General features: G+C 50.4%; 1 protein-coding gene across 2 annotated transcripts in view; it reads right to left on the bottom strand.

Moving 5' to 3' along the window:
• The window catches only part of SMG6 (SMG6 nonsense mediated mRNA decay factor), a 137,969-nt gene that overhangs the window by 109,223 nt on the left and 11,551 nt on the right, over positions 1-17,195 (bottom strand). For both annotated transcript variants that reach the window (XM_014953147.1, XM_014953148.1), the window contains exons 7-8: positions 16,267-16,377; positions 15,445-15,657 (exon numbers count right to left, since the gene is read on the bottom strand). In XM_014953147.1, the coding sequence (XP_014808633.1) occupies positions 15,445-15,657; positions 16,267-16,377 (324 nt within the window). The remainder of the gene's footprint in view (positions 1-15,444; positions 15,658-16,266; positions 16,378-17,195) is intronic.

Genomic DNA, 17,195 nt, shown 5'->3' with positions numbered 1-17,195 from the left:
CTCTGACCTGCATCTCCTGTTCTTGGACAGAAAGGGGACCTCATTGTAGAGGAAGAAATTTTTTTTTGCGTGGAAGGAAAAAAAAAAAAAAAAAAAAAAAAAAAGAGAGAGGAGAAAACAATTAAACTCTCTCCGATTTCCTGTGAATTAAGAATGTCCCCAGTGACAGAAGAACCTGGCCTGGATGTTGGGGGTGGCACTGGAGATGGGAACCAAATGGACATGCCCAAACTCTTACAAACATCATGCACTCAGGCACAGGCAAGTGCCAAACAGCTGGAGCTGGAGCTGGGAGAGGCGATGGAGACACAGCACCCTCTGCCGGGTCCTGGGCTCCCTCGCAGGGCCACCAGCTCGGGGGGGACACCAGCCCGGGGTGTCCCAACCCGGGGAAGCTCTGGGGGGGCAGCTCTGGCCCCAAAGGTTCCTCCATCGCACCCCTCCATCATGAAGCACAGCCGAAGGGCTCATGCAAAAGGAGCGTCCCCACGCCCCAAGGCAGCCTTTCCCACCAATGGGGAAAATAAAAATATAATTAAATAAATAAACAACCAACAGAAGCAACTTGTTCCGTGCTCCGCAATTGCGGCAGAGGCTGAACAGCCTCTGGTCAAGGCGGAGAGGGAGCGGGATGTCCTCCCCTCCAGTGCTTTTCTGCAGAGAAGCCAACACAGCGAGTTCAGCAGCAAAGCCAGGAGCACTCGTTTGTGCCCTGCTGGGAGCAGTTTGCAGAAGCGAGGGGGGTTTGGGGGTGATGCTGCACCCCTTTGTTTAACTCCAGCCTTAAGCAGTTACAGGGAGGGAGCTTGTGATCAAATCTATTAGAAAAAAAAAAGCCCCTGAAAGCCTGCAGCAGCGATGCTGCTACTGAACTGCCGGAGTTAACATGGAGCTAAGGGGACAGAGGGGGAGCCGGCTGGAGCATATGGTGTGAAGGCAGCTTCCTGCCCTCCTTAGGTCCAGTAACAGCAAAGCCTGACTTGAATAATTACTTACTACTGCTCTAAGCCACCTCTGCTCGCTCAGCAGAGCTCTGGGCTTTCCCAGTCCTTATCTAAAAAGCTTTGAAGAAGGCTGCGGGGTGGGTAAGTAGTCACTTTGCCCGGCCCTGGAGGTGGTTGTGTCACGCTAGGAGGAGAGGACTGGCCTCGCTCTTACCTTTTCCATGGCAAGAGGCTTTTCCTCTCGCACCCGCGCGCCTGCACAGCCTCAGCGCGCTGAGAAAAGCCAGGCCCCGAGCCCCACGCGGGGAGATGCTGACCAGGAGCGACCCAGTCCCAGCACCGCCGCTGGGCTCCCATTCCCACATCATTTTTATATCTTGAACCCCTTTATAAAGGTCATTGATGCCACTTCCATTCACAGGGGCAGCGAGGACAAGGTTGCCGGGGTCAGGGCTGTGACAATGCCCGGCCAGGATCACGCAAGAGGGTGTGAGATGCCACCAGCCTGTGCTTCCAGGCAGCACCGAGCTGCCCATCAGGTCCAGCTGCAAGGGGACAGTTATCAGGGACGGTCCCAGCTACTGGCACTGCCTCCCACCCTCCTTTGCTCGACCCCATGACTTATGCCAGCCGCTCGGCGAGGTGAGATTGCTGGTTAGGTGTAATTAACCCGGGCTGCGTTCCCCGAGGACCCATGCAGGAGAATGATGCCCTGCTGCAGAGTCGCTCCTGGGCCATGTGCGAGTTTAAACATAAAACCTGTCTCATAAAACAAGCCAGACCAATTAAACTGGCCCCCGCAGCAAGGGGTTCTTGCTTACTCACTATTTTACGGCTGCCCTAAAGAGCCCTTTCCACTGGAACTCGACTTTATTTGCCACCATTTTATTAACTCTGCAGATGAAACCCAGAGGAGACTGGGGAATACTGGGACAGCACAGCAAAGCCCTTATTCGCCCTGCCAGCAAATTTTGGACATAGACACTTCTCCACCATCCTCCTTAGGACACCAAGGGAACTGAGAGCTTGAAAGCGTTAGCATATTTATTTCTTCTCAGGCAACAGCTTGTTGGAGGTAGGAAGCTGGTTTGTGACCAGCTCCGTGGCTCCAGCTGCAATCACAGACCCTCACCCACCTCTCCTGGGAAGCCTATTGCAATGCTGGTTGGGCACTGCTCATGGGAGAAAGAAGAAATTGGGGCAGAAGTTTGTTTTTCCCCAAGGCTTGCATTCACCCACAGCCCCGGGAGTGCTCACCCTGCAGTCCCCACACCCCTTTACTGGCAGCGGGGGAGTACCAAAACTCCCCACCTTGAATGGAAAGTGACGCCTGCACCCAGCGGGGACGTGCCCAGAGCGTTCCCACAGAGATGTCTGGCTCTGGGAGGGCTCACCAGGACCTTGGCTTCGCCCCCATCTTCTCAGAGCACTCTCAGCCCCTTCACTTGCAATCCCAAGGACTAACCAGTTACGCTCCACAGGAACCAGTGCTGAACTGGGTCATAGTGCGCATCTATATATTTATACAGGATACCTGCCTCGAGGAAAGAAGCACGTTTCATACCTCTTGGCAACTTAAGCGTGAACCCAGCAAGCCCAGGCAGAGACCTGTGTGCCCCAGTGCTGTGGCATCTCAACCAGGCACCTCTCACGCTTCTTTCACCACTTTTTCTCTCACAGCCTCAAGGTTTTGATGAGCTCATCACTTAACTTTGGACCTTTCATCTCCGAGTTCAAGCTAAGGCCAGGGGCTGCTTTGACTGGGCTTTTCTCTGAATGACTCTTTCTCTAGTGACTCACCTGTCCCTCAGTCTCCAGGAGCCCTCCCTGCTCCTCCCGTCAAACGCCGCTTCTCACGGCAAGAGGGAAACAGTGACTTCCACCGAGCGGCCGGGCTTCAGGGCAGGGAGGAGGAAGTCCCATCACCTGCTGTTCTGCATTTGCAGGGCGGAGAGGAACACTTCCCCAAAGTTCTACCAGCCTCCTCGCTACCCTGACGGTGCTCGCATGGGACTGGCAAACTCCTCGCCTTCATCCCACTCACTGTGCCATCCAAGGGTCAGGTCCCTCTGGGGGTTTCCTGAAAACAGTCCTCGTGCCAATATCAGGATGCCAAGGGAAGACAGGGCTCCCTGCACACCCACATCACTGCCCTTTGAAGCTGGGGAACCAAATTTGGCTGGTCCCAGTCAGTCATTTGAGAAGAGCCCACCAAGTAAGGCTTATACAACAACAAAACTATGTCAAAAAATGGATTTTGGCCCTTCCAGTCGAAAAGCGGGCATCACAGATATGGAAGTTATGAGCATATAGTGAAGGCATTAGTTATAAAAACAAACCAGCTGTCAAGAAGAAGAAGGGGTCCCTGCACACAGTAGTGCCTGAAGCTGAAAACAGCTGTTTCGGCTGTCATGAGTCAGCATGTGCAGACAGACTAAATCCACCTGGGAAGAGGCAACCTCACCAGAGGAAGCAGCCCACTGCTGCTCGGGGAGCATTCACACACCGCACCGCCAACCAAACTGGATTTGTTACCATGGAAGAAGTCAACAGTGACTAACAACTTCTCGCGGAGCGGCTAAGCGCAGAGAGATAGCAACGGCCCTGGAACAGCCAGCTCAAATCAGCGGGAGGCCACGAGGAGTAACATCCTGACAACACACAGACCAGAGGTGGTGAGACAGCTTCAGGAAAGGTTTGTCGTGTCTTGAGCCAGAAAAGAAGAAAGCAAGACCCAACCTCAAGAGACCATGCACTGACCAAAAAGAGTTGAAAACGGCGCCTCCCACCCCAGCACAGAAAGGCTGGAAATGCCACTGGGGAGTGCAGGAAAAGGAACTGGGCTGGGAAGTGGAGCTGCCACGCTTGAACCCAGAGCAGACCCATTTGGCTCAGTGTGAGGAGCACACAGAGCTTTGGCACCTGAGCATCAGTCCCAGCTGTGAAGGAGGCACCAAATAAGGGAAGGATTCTGGAGCGGTGACTCCTGGGGAAAAAGCATTTCAAGTTAAAAATTGTTACTTCAGGTTTGGAAGTAAATTTCAGGATCTGGTCTTTATCAAGTGAGGCAAACTTTCTTCAACATCAGCAAAGCATCTGCGGAGCAGAAAGCGGTGTCAGAGTCAAAATAGGCTGCAAAAGACAAGTCCATTAATCAAGAGACCAGATGCAAAACTGCCTGTAACAAATGCGCTGTCTCCACTGGAGTGGAAGGACTGGAGCACAGCGGGACGTTCTCCTGAGTCTAGGGGTCTCCTCAGTGACAAGGGGTTGGGATACAGACCACAGAGCCACATAGCTCCGCTCCAAAACACGTACCACGCTCATCCCAAATATTTGCAGGGTTTCTTGGGCAGCCAGGCTTTTCCAGGCACAGCTTCCTTGCTGAGAACTGCGTGAAGTAACATCCAGGCACCCAAACCATGCCATACTCTCCCTCCCAGCTCAAGGGCTAGATATACCACATTGATTATTAAGATTATTCCTCTCTTCTGCAGGCAGCTCCTTTCCACCACCCAGTCCAACAGCCACAGGGCGCCCTGTACCTCCCCTGGGGACAGCCTTACAAATACCAGCCCGAGCCTTTATCCCTCACCATCCCAAAGCTGCAAGGCACAGCCCTGTCTGCTGTTTTCCAGGGCAGTATCTCACTGAAATAACAAGGAGCACTAACACAGAGCTTCCCAAAAAGCCCAAGATGCTGCAGTGGGCTCGACTGGCGAGAAACCGAGAGGAGGTTTTGGCTGTTACAGGTGCAACTGCAACAAAGCGCTGGCGGAAAGTGCTTTGGGCAAATGGCTACCTACATAAAAGAGACAAGACAAAAAGGCTATTAAGATTGTCTGGCATTTTTGCAGAATTTACAAGACACCCACAGAGCTGTGGGCAAATTCCAGCTGGGCTAATTACCATAATCACTCCTCTCCATACACCACCTGCAACCACAAATGGGTACTGAGCTCGCCTCGGCCGCCTCTTGCCACGTGTCCTACTGCAGGTTTCTGTTTAGCAGTCACAACATCCTGCCCTGAAATGGATTAATTTCTGTAGCATTAGAAGCAATTCCAGTGAGAATCCTGATACTTAACATCAGACACCGCACAAACGTAAAATCCAATTTGCTATGACATGGAAGAAAGAGGGAACCCTGATGTATTGTGGCCTTGAGGCATAGAAAATTCATTTCCAGGTAAAGAGACCTTGAGATGCTCCTGCAGCTTCCTGATCTTTTGGGCTGCAGCAGCTCCAGGACACATCTCACAGCTCTAAGAGTTGCAAGTCAGTAACCCAGCAACAGAGGAAGAGGCATTTAGGAAGTTCCCCCAGCAAAACCAACCAGCTTTTGATTTTTCCCTTCATCATTGCAGGGAGCAGGTGAGGTGAGAAACACAAGCAAGAAAATTGTGTGCTTTACTAAGTAAGAATCAAGCCGTGGTAACTTTACTGGCTCCGAAACAAACATCTGACCTATAAACAAATTTAACATTATCTACTAACGTATTTACAAGTAGAACTTTCAATTTAAGGAAAACATGTCAAGTAGAATATTTATATGCACGTTATTTCCTTTGCAACCAAACTTTTATCTGAGTTTGGTTTCTATAAATTAGTAATAAGCAACATTCTTGAAAAAAAAATATCATCAAATAGATTAAAAACTGATCAAGTAATCTCTTAAAAAGCAGCATTCTTCAGGGACACTCACTAAACCATGGAAAGCGGTTGGTAGAGACTCATTAGCAACGTTTTTAATCAATGATCTGAAAGCAAATTCTGCTGTCAAACTGCCTGTGACACGAAGACGAGCGGAGCATTAAGTAACGACGGCTACTGCGCGTTCACAAAAACTTGATCATCATCGCTTCAAAATCTGGGGGTTTCCAGCATCAAACGTCGCGTTGCGCATCTGGGGTCATGTAAAATTAAGTATTCCGGGAGAAAGTGCCCGAGGCAGCTTCTCCAGAAAGGCTCTAGGGACTACAGAGGCCAAATTCCCAACGCAATGTCCAGTAAAAAGGGTTAACACATCCCTTGGACACGAAAGCAGCGAGCAGGCACCGGACAGCGGAGTTACAGCTATATACGGCGCTGGCGAGGCTGACACTGAAATACTGCGTCCAGTTCTAGTGCCCTTATTTTTAAAAAAAGATGCTGAAGAAACTGGAAAGGCTCCAAAAACCGGCCATAAAAGTGATTCAAAGGCTAGAGACGATGTCTCGCAGTGAAACAAAAAAAAAAAACCCAACCAACAAACGTTAAAATGGCTTAATCTGTTTAGTGTATCAAAAAAATATTAAGACTGGGAGGCGATTGGATTGCGGGGTGCAAAGTGTCTTCGTGGTGCTTAAGGGCTCTTTACGCTCCGCAGAATAGCAAAGCACGAGAACAAACTGGAAAGATTTCTTCTGGAAATAAGGTAGAAGCGTTTCAGAACCAGCGCAATTATCACTGGAATGAACTCCCCAGGAAAAGGGTGGATTCTCAAGACTGGATGTCTTTCTGGAAGTTTTGCTTTAGCCAAACACAAGTTATTTGGCTTCGCAAAGGAGTAGCAGGGTGAAATTTAAGGACCTGTGATATACAGGAGATCAGACTAGATGATCTAATGGTCCCTGCTGGCCATAAACTCGATGAATCTATGCAAACATGCCAGAGAGCCCTCCGCTGAGATATCAAGTTAACTTTCAACACAAAACTTTTCACAAATTGGCTCCGGTGCTGCAGGTCGTTCAGGATACAAGCTCAGCTCTTCAAGGCTGCATCTGGTTAAGCATTGGAAGGGAGATGACCCAGGGAGAGCCGTTCTTTGTCCAGCAGGTAAAGGAGGAGGCCACGTGCTGTGCACTGAAGCAGCCCCAAGCAGCAAAAAGCAGCTTAGACTCAAGCACAACTGTTTGCCAGGAGTAAAGAGCATTCCCTTCCTGCGATAGAAAACCAACACCAAGAAACGTGTGATGAGTCCTGGTCACAAGAGATCTCCTGTCGATGTAGCTCAGGGTGTTGTCAGCCTTCTTCACTGCTCCGGAGGAGATTATTTGTGGGGTTAAAGCACAAAGGAGAGAGATAATATGAGAAATTAAGAAAGGTGAAGACTGAAGAGATCTAACCCTGAAAGGCTTAGGATGGAGTTAGGCCAACAGAGAAGACATTTGGACAACAGGCTGAGCAGAGACGGAGCCTTCCAGGAGGATGAGAGCATCATCGCACGCAATCCTCACGCTCCCGCTCTCCGACAGGGATAACGGCAGCCCGTGCCCCACGTTCCCAAAACCTGGAGGTAGTTGTCCCCTCAGCTGCATTCCTGGAGCATTTCTGGAGCCTTCACTCCTACCTGAGCAGTGTAACACAGGGCACGAGGGCATCTCCCTCTCCACTTTGACTCACACAGCAATGAAATCTGCTGGGGAGGAAGAGTAGAGCCAAGGACAGAGGAAATGACACAGATTCCAGCAGGTTCCACTCCCTGATCCTCCGGAAGGAAGTTTCTTTCCTAATACCCACCTCCACAGTGGATACGAAGCCCGTCTGGAAATGGCTCATTCAACACCAAAGAGAAACAAACATTCCCCATGGCAGAATTAAGAGGTTTGGCTCTGGAATATGAGATGCCCATCCCAAAAAGCGTACAACAGACAGCAGAAAAAGTTGGCGTGGGCCAACTTCAGACAAAGATCAAGGTTAGACTAACACACACACACACACAAAAAAAAAAAAAGCTCAAGAGAAATCACTGTCTACAGCCTTCGCCCTGCTCTGGGAAATTTCCCAACCCTGCTATTAGGCATTTTACTTCCTTTACCTCTACTGCCAATTCTGGCAGTATTCTCGTGTGAAGCGCAAACTCTCCCTTCCTCAAATCACCCTGCAGTGCCTGGGATCATCAAACCCGCTGCCACGAGAAAGGACTAATGTGCAGCAGCAGGAGGGGGTTTGGTTACACACAAATCCCTGGCTGATCAGCACCAGCAGGAGAGGAAATGAGGAAAGAGTGACTGACAGGGAAAGGGGGTTTCTGGATGATTGTACTTGGTTTTAGAGTATGAGAAGCTTGTTGGAACTTGAAGTCTCGCCCCCCTCTCTCCCTCTCCCCTCACCACAGCCTCTCTGAGCACTGGGATATAGCCGAGCCCCTCACACAGGCATAAGTCATTCGTGTCCTTGTAGTGCTCCCACCTCTGATCCACCACGTTACTTCTACACACATTAGCACCAGATGCCTGTCACCGGAAGGAGAACATGTCGGTGTCTCTCCCGTTCAAGTAACATTAGTCCCTGCCTTGTTCTTCACAGTTAAATAAAACCACCAACATAGTCTAAAAAGAAAAGACCAAAAAAAATAAAAAAATAAAATAAAAAAAAAATCAGCACCAACTTCTGGAAAGTCTTACCGATAGCTTAGCCTTCACTTTCTGGGTAGTGACAAAAGGTCAAGCTGCTGTGCTGGAAAGCAAGATGTGGGTTCTACACGACAGGCGTGCAGAGGCTAAATCAGTAACCAGGCTCTGCGAGCTCGGCCGAGCTCTGGCAGCTTGAGAGGAGCAGCACTGAGCATCCACAGAACATCACGAGCCCGGACAAGGTGCGACAGCGTTTCTGCTTGGATAATTAATGCAGAAACTGCAGCTGAGAAGGTTTTTTTTACTTTAAAATGCTGCTAATAAAGAAAAAATGAATTTATTAAAGAAGTATAGAGAGGGTGCACAAGTGGTGGGCAAAAAAAAACCAGTGCTAAGCTGCATGGCTGAATGTCACGTCTCAAACCCAGAGAGGCTAGAAGTGCGGTTTTAGTGTTTAACCAGTTTCAACTGCAGCCTGGCACTCTTTTACTTCCTCTGCAGAGAAGTCTTCTCACTGCTAGGGGGAAAGAAACCAACCTTACCACGCGAAACCAAACGGCTAGAGTAAAAATAAAGCCCCAAGGTGGTTTGGTGACCGAGGTCACATTAGGAGGCGGAGGGGTTGCAGGGCTGGGGAAAGCACTCAGAAATACTTACGCTGCCAACCGAGAAAGAGATTACAGAAAAGAAGGTAGGGCAGAGAATTAACACGAGTCCAGCAGTAAAGAGGCTGAGAAGGCTCTTTCACACGCCACCAGCTCCCCCATGCTCAAAACAGTTTGTAAACCGTTTCCTAAACACAAAGGAAAAAAACCCCAGACCTAGTCCTGACCTCCACGAATGAGTAACCAAACCCAACAGCTTCCTGCAAGCTTGCAGGAGCGAGGGAAGGAGACGGCCGGGGCAGGACAGAGGGAATTCCAGGTTTCTCCCTCTCAAGTCTTGCTTCAGGCACAAAAATCAAGGATGTAACATCTCTTGCTGCTTTTTCACGTGGGTGGTGGATAAAGGAGAGAAATAAGGAAGGGCAGCCTCTAGCTGATTGCTAGTACCTAACATTCCCCCCCTGCAGTGAGATTCTCTGCTTGTTTTTGTGCCGCGGGGGAGGCCCAGCAGTGGCTTGCACTGCAAAGGTGGGGATCGAATACAAGCAGCAGGCTGGAGGGGAAGCACTGCCTTCCCTTAACAGCGAGGGCAGACCATAATGCAACAGACCACAGGCGGGATCACTCACGTCAAATACTCGAGAGCACCTAACCCTAGGGGAGACAAACTTCCTGACTGAACACAAACCACCTTCCTGTAACACGGGGCCGATGGCAGCCTGATCCAAGGCCTTGCTGAGAGACCTTGTGTATATCCCACTGCCGGCTCCTGCGCTGAGAAGAGCCGAGGGGATACTCCCTTGCACGTTCCCTCCCTTTGGGGACACACCTACGTCACGGCTCTGGTGTGGTTCAGATGTTTAACAGGCGTGAGAAATGGCTTCAGCAGAAAAGCTGGCTGGGCACCTCCAAGTAGTGGTTTCCGTTCCCTCCACGCTCTGCACCGGCGTAGGGTGTTGGGTAAAAAAACCCTGAAAGCAAGCAAGAGTCAGTACAGGCGTCCAGGGCATCGTGTGCAGGCTGGAGGGTTACCTTTTTGGGGAGTCGTGTCCCAGCAGCAGGGAGAAGGTGGGCATGACTGCGCTGTCACACCACCCATCTAAACCATCAGCACAGCCTCGGCTGCCCGGATTTATTTTCCAGATTACAGACTCCTAAAAAAGGACCACGTTGAGCACTTTGCCCACCTGACACCATGGAGGTAGTAAACGAGGGAGCCCTGTACTTCAGCCAGCAGGGATTACTCATTAAGAGTCTGCATGGAAGAGGAAAGATTAAGCCTCATCTTCCACTGCCCCAAGAAGAAGCACCCAACCATACTGGCAGTGCAGAAAAATCCTCCCGGCAGCAGACTCAGGGGCAGACACCCCAAAAAAAAAAATCAATAAATTTCCTAAGCAGCCTCTTATCCACGCATCTGTATGGAAGAATGGCCATCGCTATAGCGAAGCATCGTTTCCCATTTTGGCTGTCCCTTATTTCTTGTCGTGTGTAATGGAAAAGATTTAAAGGTAAGAAAAGAGCTGAGCGTGAGGGAGCCGCTGTGAGTAAACAGGTGGGTGCCTCAGTGGTATGTTCTCACCAGCAAGGTTGGGCCACACTCACAGATTCTCAGCTCACACCACAACAGCCTGTTGACAAACCAGATGCTCCGAGGACCGCAGGGAGTGACAAAAAGGCAACCCCAACTCTGAACACAGGTGACCACCTCCCCTGTGTGTGACTGGCCCGAGTAGAGAACAGGCTGATGGAGCAAAACAGCCAAGAAACCCCCACCAAAACTGCTACTAGACTAACGTGAGGTTTTATCCCACTGCTCCCTAGAAGGACCCCTCTCCAGATGCAGAGCCCCAGACACAGCTCCCTCAGAGGAAAAACTCCACCGACTGAAAGCAGCCAGAAGGAGCCAACCCAGTCACCCCAGTGGCTGCTGCCCAAGAGGAACAAACGCAGAAGGAAAAACGGATGTGAAACATGCAGGAGCTGATGAAGACAGTGACCTTTTTCCCACTAAGGACACGTGGCCTCTGTTGAAGCAGCCCAAAAGTGCCTTCTCCAGCCTTGGACCACAGCTGGGCTGCAGAAGTGTAAGTGGACACAGCATCATAGTGCACAGGTGAGGCAGGCAAACTCAGAAATAAAACTAAGCAAGGAAGAAGAACTGAGAAAGACTGAAGGTGAGAATACTTGGAGATGCCACATCTCAGAAAGAAACAAAGCAGAGCAGGTTGTGAAGACAGTCCCAACCAGGCAGGTAAGTTCCCAGGGAGGTGAATCCTGACCTAGAGGGAAACAAGCAGGACAGGTCTCACAACCTCCCCTGCTTTGAGAGACAGTGCAGAGGACCATTTCCCTGCGTGCGTGGCACACATCTCACTTTCTAGGACTTGGGAGATGAAAGGAGATGAAGGGGTCCAAAAGACCTACTACTCATCTGAAAGAAAATATAAAAAACCACCCAAATACAATATACAAAAAAGTGCCCAAGGATACGCACTGCTTACAGCTCCAACACTGCCACTCTGTCCCCTGGTACTTACACCCATTACCAGCCCAGAGTGACACCTGAACGTATAAAAAGCTTCCAAAGAAGAGCACAGCAGGCAATAAAGAAGAAACACAGAAGTACAAAACCTTCAATATTCAGTCTACTGAAAGAACTTTGTCTTCTTGGTCTTGGTAGACCTCCTGGTAGTATTTACTGCTCACCTGTGGAAATCCTGATGCACTGCCTATGCTCCCTGCTGCTGAGAAGAAAGCCTGCATAAAGAAATGGAGGTTAAAACCTGCTCTGAGCTTCAGAGATGATCATTCCACTGCCGTTTCTCTGCTATTGCAAAGGGGTTGTTGCTCCATGGGCACTGAGCACGAGGGTAACGCAACCCTTCTGTCCCTAACCAACAGGCTGGGGGAAAATGGGAAGGATCCTGCAGCTGAGGAACAGGGCTGAGACAGCAGATATTGACACTGGCCTTAGCTTCCCAAAGAGCTTTTTGGGTGGCCCTACCAAACTTTTGATGGCTCTACAAGATTGACCTCTCACAAAGAGGTTAGGAGACTTAATTCTTTAATGATGCTAAAGTATTCAGACATCTGGAGAGAAGTATTATTCAATTAACTGTTGTGCCAAGGGAAAAACTCTCTTCCCTAATCTTAGCTGGAGCTATGGAGTAATCTTTATTAGTGCATGCACGCTGCGTGATAACACAGGGAAGTATCTACTGCAGAGCACAGGCAGCAGGCAATAACAACTGTGGGAACCTTAACTCAGCATTTCCTGACAGGGGTGATTAAAATCTCAAACTCAGTGTAATATTAACACTTTCTCAAGAGGCTGACAGCACATTTGCCCTGTTTGCTTTACCAATTCACAGTCTGCGCACTAAGCTGCATATGGTACTATCAGATTTAGGGTTGATTATATATAGACTCATGGCAAATGAAACCAGTGGCGGAGAAGAAATGGCAGAGACTCGGCTCTACAACTCACTGTGCCCTATCTGTATGGGTTTTTTAAAAAATCAATACAGCTGCTCATTGGTTCAGTCTCTTTGTTTGCATTTCTTATTGGAATCCCACCCAAAGTGACTTGATGTTGTCACACAAGCAGGGCACCGGGTCAGCCTGAACTCTCCTGCCACTGCACACCTAGAAACATGCAAAGTATAACAGACCACATAGAACAGCCATTCACAGAGTGAAACCCCAAAACGCTGCGGGCACAACGGACAAAACCCTAAGCACAAAACAGCCAGGCTGCAACCCAAACATCTTCAACTCTCTTAGAAACTGTCCCATGCCCTCTGTGCCAGCAGTGCCAAATCCAGTTACTGCAGAAGGGGCCAAAGGAGATGCAGCCCCTCAGCACGGCCAGATGGTACGTCCTTCCAGTTCTGCATCTTCCTAGAAAACACGATGTAGCAAACTGTGAAAGAAGCAGCTATGCCAAACCTCTACCTAAACACACAGGGCCGAGGCAAACTGCCAGCTCTGCGTGCCACCTTCCCGTGTCACAGCAGCGGTGTGAAGCTGGCCTTCTGCACAGTCACCATCACGCTTTACTAGCTCCATACAGCTGGCTCCCAACCCTGAAATAAAGTAATGATGTTTGCGTCTTTGTCCAGGGCTACGGGAGGGGAAAAATAAAGTCAGCACTGAGAAGAGACGCGCGAGCATGTGCTGAGCAGACTCTCTGCTCGCCGATGGGGACAGCACACACATCATCAGGTCCTGGGAGAGCAATCGTTCAGCATCTCCCTGCCGAGCCTGCCACCACACAGGACTGGCACTTAACTGCCTGCACAGTGAAAAAAGGGACCCCTGAGGATAGAAAACATCCCAAATCAATTTCTTGTCACCTGTGAAACATCCAGCATCTCCACAGTAAAAACACCAGCCGCCTTTGGTTTGGACTGGGTTTGAAACAACAGCCTCCGTTTGAAGGGCAGAAGGAGCCTCTCTCCCACACTTATACCCAGTACGTGTCCAGAGCCATCAGCGTCTATATATGTGGTTTAAATTTGCTTCTGGAAGCTGAACATTCCACCCTTTAAAATTCCCTTCTCTGGCCCAGAAACAGCTGCCATAAAGACTGATGCCCAAGGAGCTATCTGCAGAGCACAGCTCTCAGTACAAACGAGAGAATGCAGCTCAGCCTTTTCAAGGGCTAAAGCTGCCACGGAAGGGACCCAAGGCAGCGATGACATAGTTTAGACTCATTTCCCCAAAATGACATGTAAGCACTGGCACACGTTCCCTGGGAGAAGAGCTGGGGGACGTGGGGCAGAGGCTCTGCCAGGATGCGGGCTGCTGCCTGTCCCTGGCGCAGGCAGGGCCCTTCCGAGGCCAAACAGTGCCACACAGTGGCAACACACCGACCACTCCACTCCTTTTCGGGAGAAGGAGCTGCAAATCACCCTGAGATGCTGCAAGGAAGAAGGTTAAGAGGCTATAGTTTCAAGGAGCAAGGACTCCACAGCTTCCCCAAGAGCTGCTGTCTTTATCCAGCCCCCACCTTCACAGCACGGGAGCTCTGGCAGCGACGCAGATTAAAAGGTTTCATTTTGGTGACACGGCCACGGCACAGCCCCACGAGCAGTTGTGCCAACACAAGTGGAGTGGCTGCACCACGGCAGCCACAGACAGCCCCAGTACAAATATCCCAAACCTGTGCCCTCGGCCCCCCTTGCCCTTTCACCATCCTATTTCTGATCACGCGGCCCCTCGGTACAAGCGGGAAAAGCTTTCCACGAGCCAACATTTCAAAGAGATGAAGAAATCACAGATTAATGGTAGTAATCAGCCACACAATCTGTACAGGCACCGCCAGCAACCTGCACTTCAGAGAGCACAGCCCCTCCGTGGAACAGACCCAGGGCAAGCTCAAGCAAACAGTGCTGCTCGATAAACAAGCCGACATGGCTGCCCCCAGCTTTGCTAGAGGTTACACATGGGAGCGCTGACACGGAGCAGCTCCCAGCACCTCCAAAACACTCACAGCATCTTATGGCAAAGCATCTTCATCAATGATTTATGGAGAGGCTAAAGCTTGGCACGTTCCTTTCAATGATGCCGAAGAAGCAAAGGTCTCCAGAAGAGAAGCTGAGGAGAGGGAAAACAACCAAGGGCAGTAACGTCTTAAAAATGCTGCAGCTCTGTGCCAGAGCTTATCTCTCAAAGCTCCAAGACTTCACCCCAGTTCCACCCAGCTGAAGTCACAAACTAGTTATAAAAGCGCAATCGTATCGGCGAAGCTCCGGGCCCCGCCGTCTGCAGAGAAGGTCTTCCCAGCTCTGCTAAACTCACATCCTTAACAGCCATTTTAGGACAGGCAGCCCAGAGCTCCCTGGCAAGTTCCCTCGCGAGCCGCATGTGCCAAAGGAGCGCAAGGATTCCTGGAGGATGAGCTCCCAACCACCACTGCCTTCGCCTGCATTCCTGTGCCTGACAAACAGGGCTCACTCGGGCTCCTCTTGCAAGGTACAGAGCTCGAACAGACTCAGGAGAGAGTCTTACTCTCTCTTAGTCAACTATTTTTTTCATCCTTGCAAAAGAAAGGCACCGGTCCAGCCTCTCAGCAGAGCAAGTAATGCAAATATGACACCTACACTGGAAATTAAACCCACCGTTTTCACATTCCCAGTGCAAAGCTCCGATCATCTGGCACTGGGACAAGTGACCCACTTCCAGAACAAGCCTCAGAGCTGACAGGGTCACCGTTAACCCTGGTCTTCAGCATCTGACCTCATTTCCCACCGGCAACCTCACCCAAGTCAGAGCCCTCAGCAGAGGCATTTTACAGCATCTTCTGCTTGTGCCTCTCCTATTCCGTATCGGCCACGCCAGCGCACGCTGCCAAGAAACGGATGGTAACAACATGCCTTAAACATGAGAGGCACGAGGTCACCAGCTCCTCAGCCTGACCCAGGCACAGCTCCCATAGGGGAAGCCAAAACACTGGAAAATTTAGCAACAGGAAAGCAAAACAGATCCAGTGTCATTCCACTGCATTCCAAACACATGACACCAAAGCCAACTGCTGCCTCCTGCAGTACTCACGTCGCTGGGGCTGAGGTTCCCAAGCCCGTTGTCCTGCTCAGAATCCCTGCCAGATTCGTGGCCCTGGGAGGAGCGGGGGTGGGAAGGATGGATCCAGATCTCCAGCCGCGTGGCATCATCTCCAACTTGTCGCAATGTGGACTTTTTGCCCTTCCCCCGGCGGCTGGGGCTCAGATCCAGCACCTGATGTTTCCTCTGCTCCATCTGCTCAGCCTGGGCAGACACCAGAGATTCAGATCACCCAGGGATCAAAGTTCAGGAAAAGTACATAACTGACATGGAGAACTTAACACTTCCCCCTGCTTCAGAACCACAGCAACTCCCTGACAGGTCCAGAATTTGGTTTCTGACACTACAGGACACTGCAGGTGAGAGGTTTTCAACTCCAACTGCCTTGGGACAAGAGAGTTGTGTCCAGTCCCAGCAGTGCGTGACAGCCAGTGTGCTGTACCTTTGAACTTGGGGTGACCCTCTGGGGCACAGAGGGACTGCAGCCTCTCTTGTCCACCCCCATAGATGTGGGGCAACGATCATGCTGCAAACCACAGTAACCAACAGCTCTTGCTGAGCTTGGCTGTTTTACAGTTTGTGACCCAGAAAGGAGAGATTCAGCTGTCCAAACAACCCCCAAAACAGGAGAGGAGAGGCAGGAACCACCACCACCATCATTCCAAAGGCTGTGTCTTTCATCTGACTCCCAATGGGGAATTTGTTAGAAGTTGAGAAGCGGTGACTCCAAGTCCAAAAGCCACCATCACCCTTGTCTCTGGGTCACAGCTCTCCAGCACCAGCAGCATCCTACAGCCCAGCTCCAAGACTCACCTTGCGCTTTGTCTCTTCAAACAGGCTCATGAGGCTCTCCTTGGCCGTGAGGATGGGGTTGCTGGCTGCCAGACTGCGCATGTAATAGTAGACAGCATCCAGCTTTCTCCTCTGCAAAAACACAACCAGACTCAGAGCTGCCACTCCTTCTGGGGCATTTTGGGCAAAGCCTCCACATACTTCACCGTCCCCGTCTCTCAATACACGTACCCTCTCCCTCCACACTGCCTGGAACAGACAGACCTGCTGAAAACCAGTTTTTATGCTACCAAGACACACAGACATGTGGGGTTTTGCCCACATGCTGCTGGCCTTATAGGCCACCACAGAGGACAGGACACTTTGCTGTTCCAAGCCCCACACCAGGAGCCAGAAAGGTTGTTCCCAGCCACGAAGGAAATGTTCTTCTGAACCCTGCAGCTTTCAAAGACTCTGCTTTAAACCAACACCTTTTAGCATTGCGAACAGGCAGATCCCTCCCAGCCCCTGTGTCCCAGCCTGATGCTTCCATTATCTGCTGTCAAAGCTTTCTTGAAGCAAATTTTCCTGTGTGGCTGGAGCATCCAGCAAAACTGAAACCTAAGGAAGTCATGTGTGGACGTCGCTTAAACCAGTGCCCACAGGTTCAATGAAGACACGGCAAACAGAAACAGCATCCTCATGACACCACGGGTCTTGAGCATAAAGATCTCATGCAAAACTTCAAACACAACCCACTTTTAAAACATCTGCACTCTCAAAAGCCCACAGAACAGTCCCCAAAATGCCGATAGCCTGAGGGAGTAGCGTGTATCTAACAAAGCTGCCTGAGGCCACAGCAGCTGGAGCCCACACAGCACATCCTGCCATCAGCTTTTTTCTTTTTAAAAAAAAAAAAAAAAAAAAAAAAAAAAACACATCTGGGAGCACTGCCCTAAACAATGCCTTTC

Source organism: Calidris pugnax, unplaced genomic scaffold (genome assembly GCF_001431845.1).
Source record: "Calidris pugnax isolate Ruff unplaced genomic scaffold, ASM143184v1 scaffold133, whole genome shotgun sequence".
Taxonomy (NCBI): domain Eukaryota; kingdom Metazoa; phylum Chordata; class Aves; order Charadriiformes; family Scolopacidae; genus Calidris; species Calidris pugnax.
The sequence above is the reverse complement of the archived record's forward strand: the minus strand, read 5'-3'. Positions and strand labels throughout refer to the sequence as shown.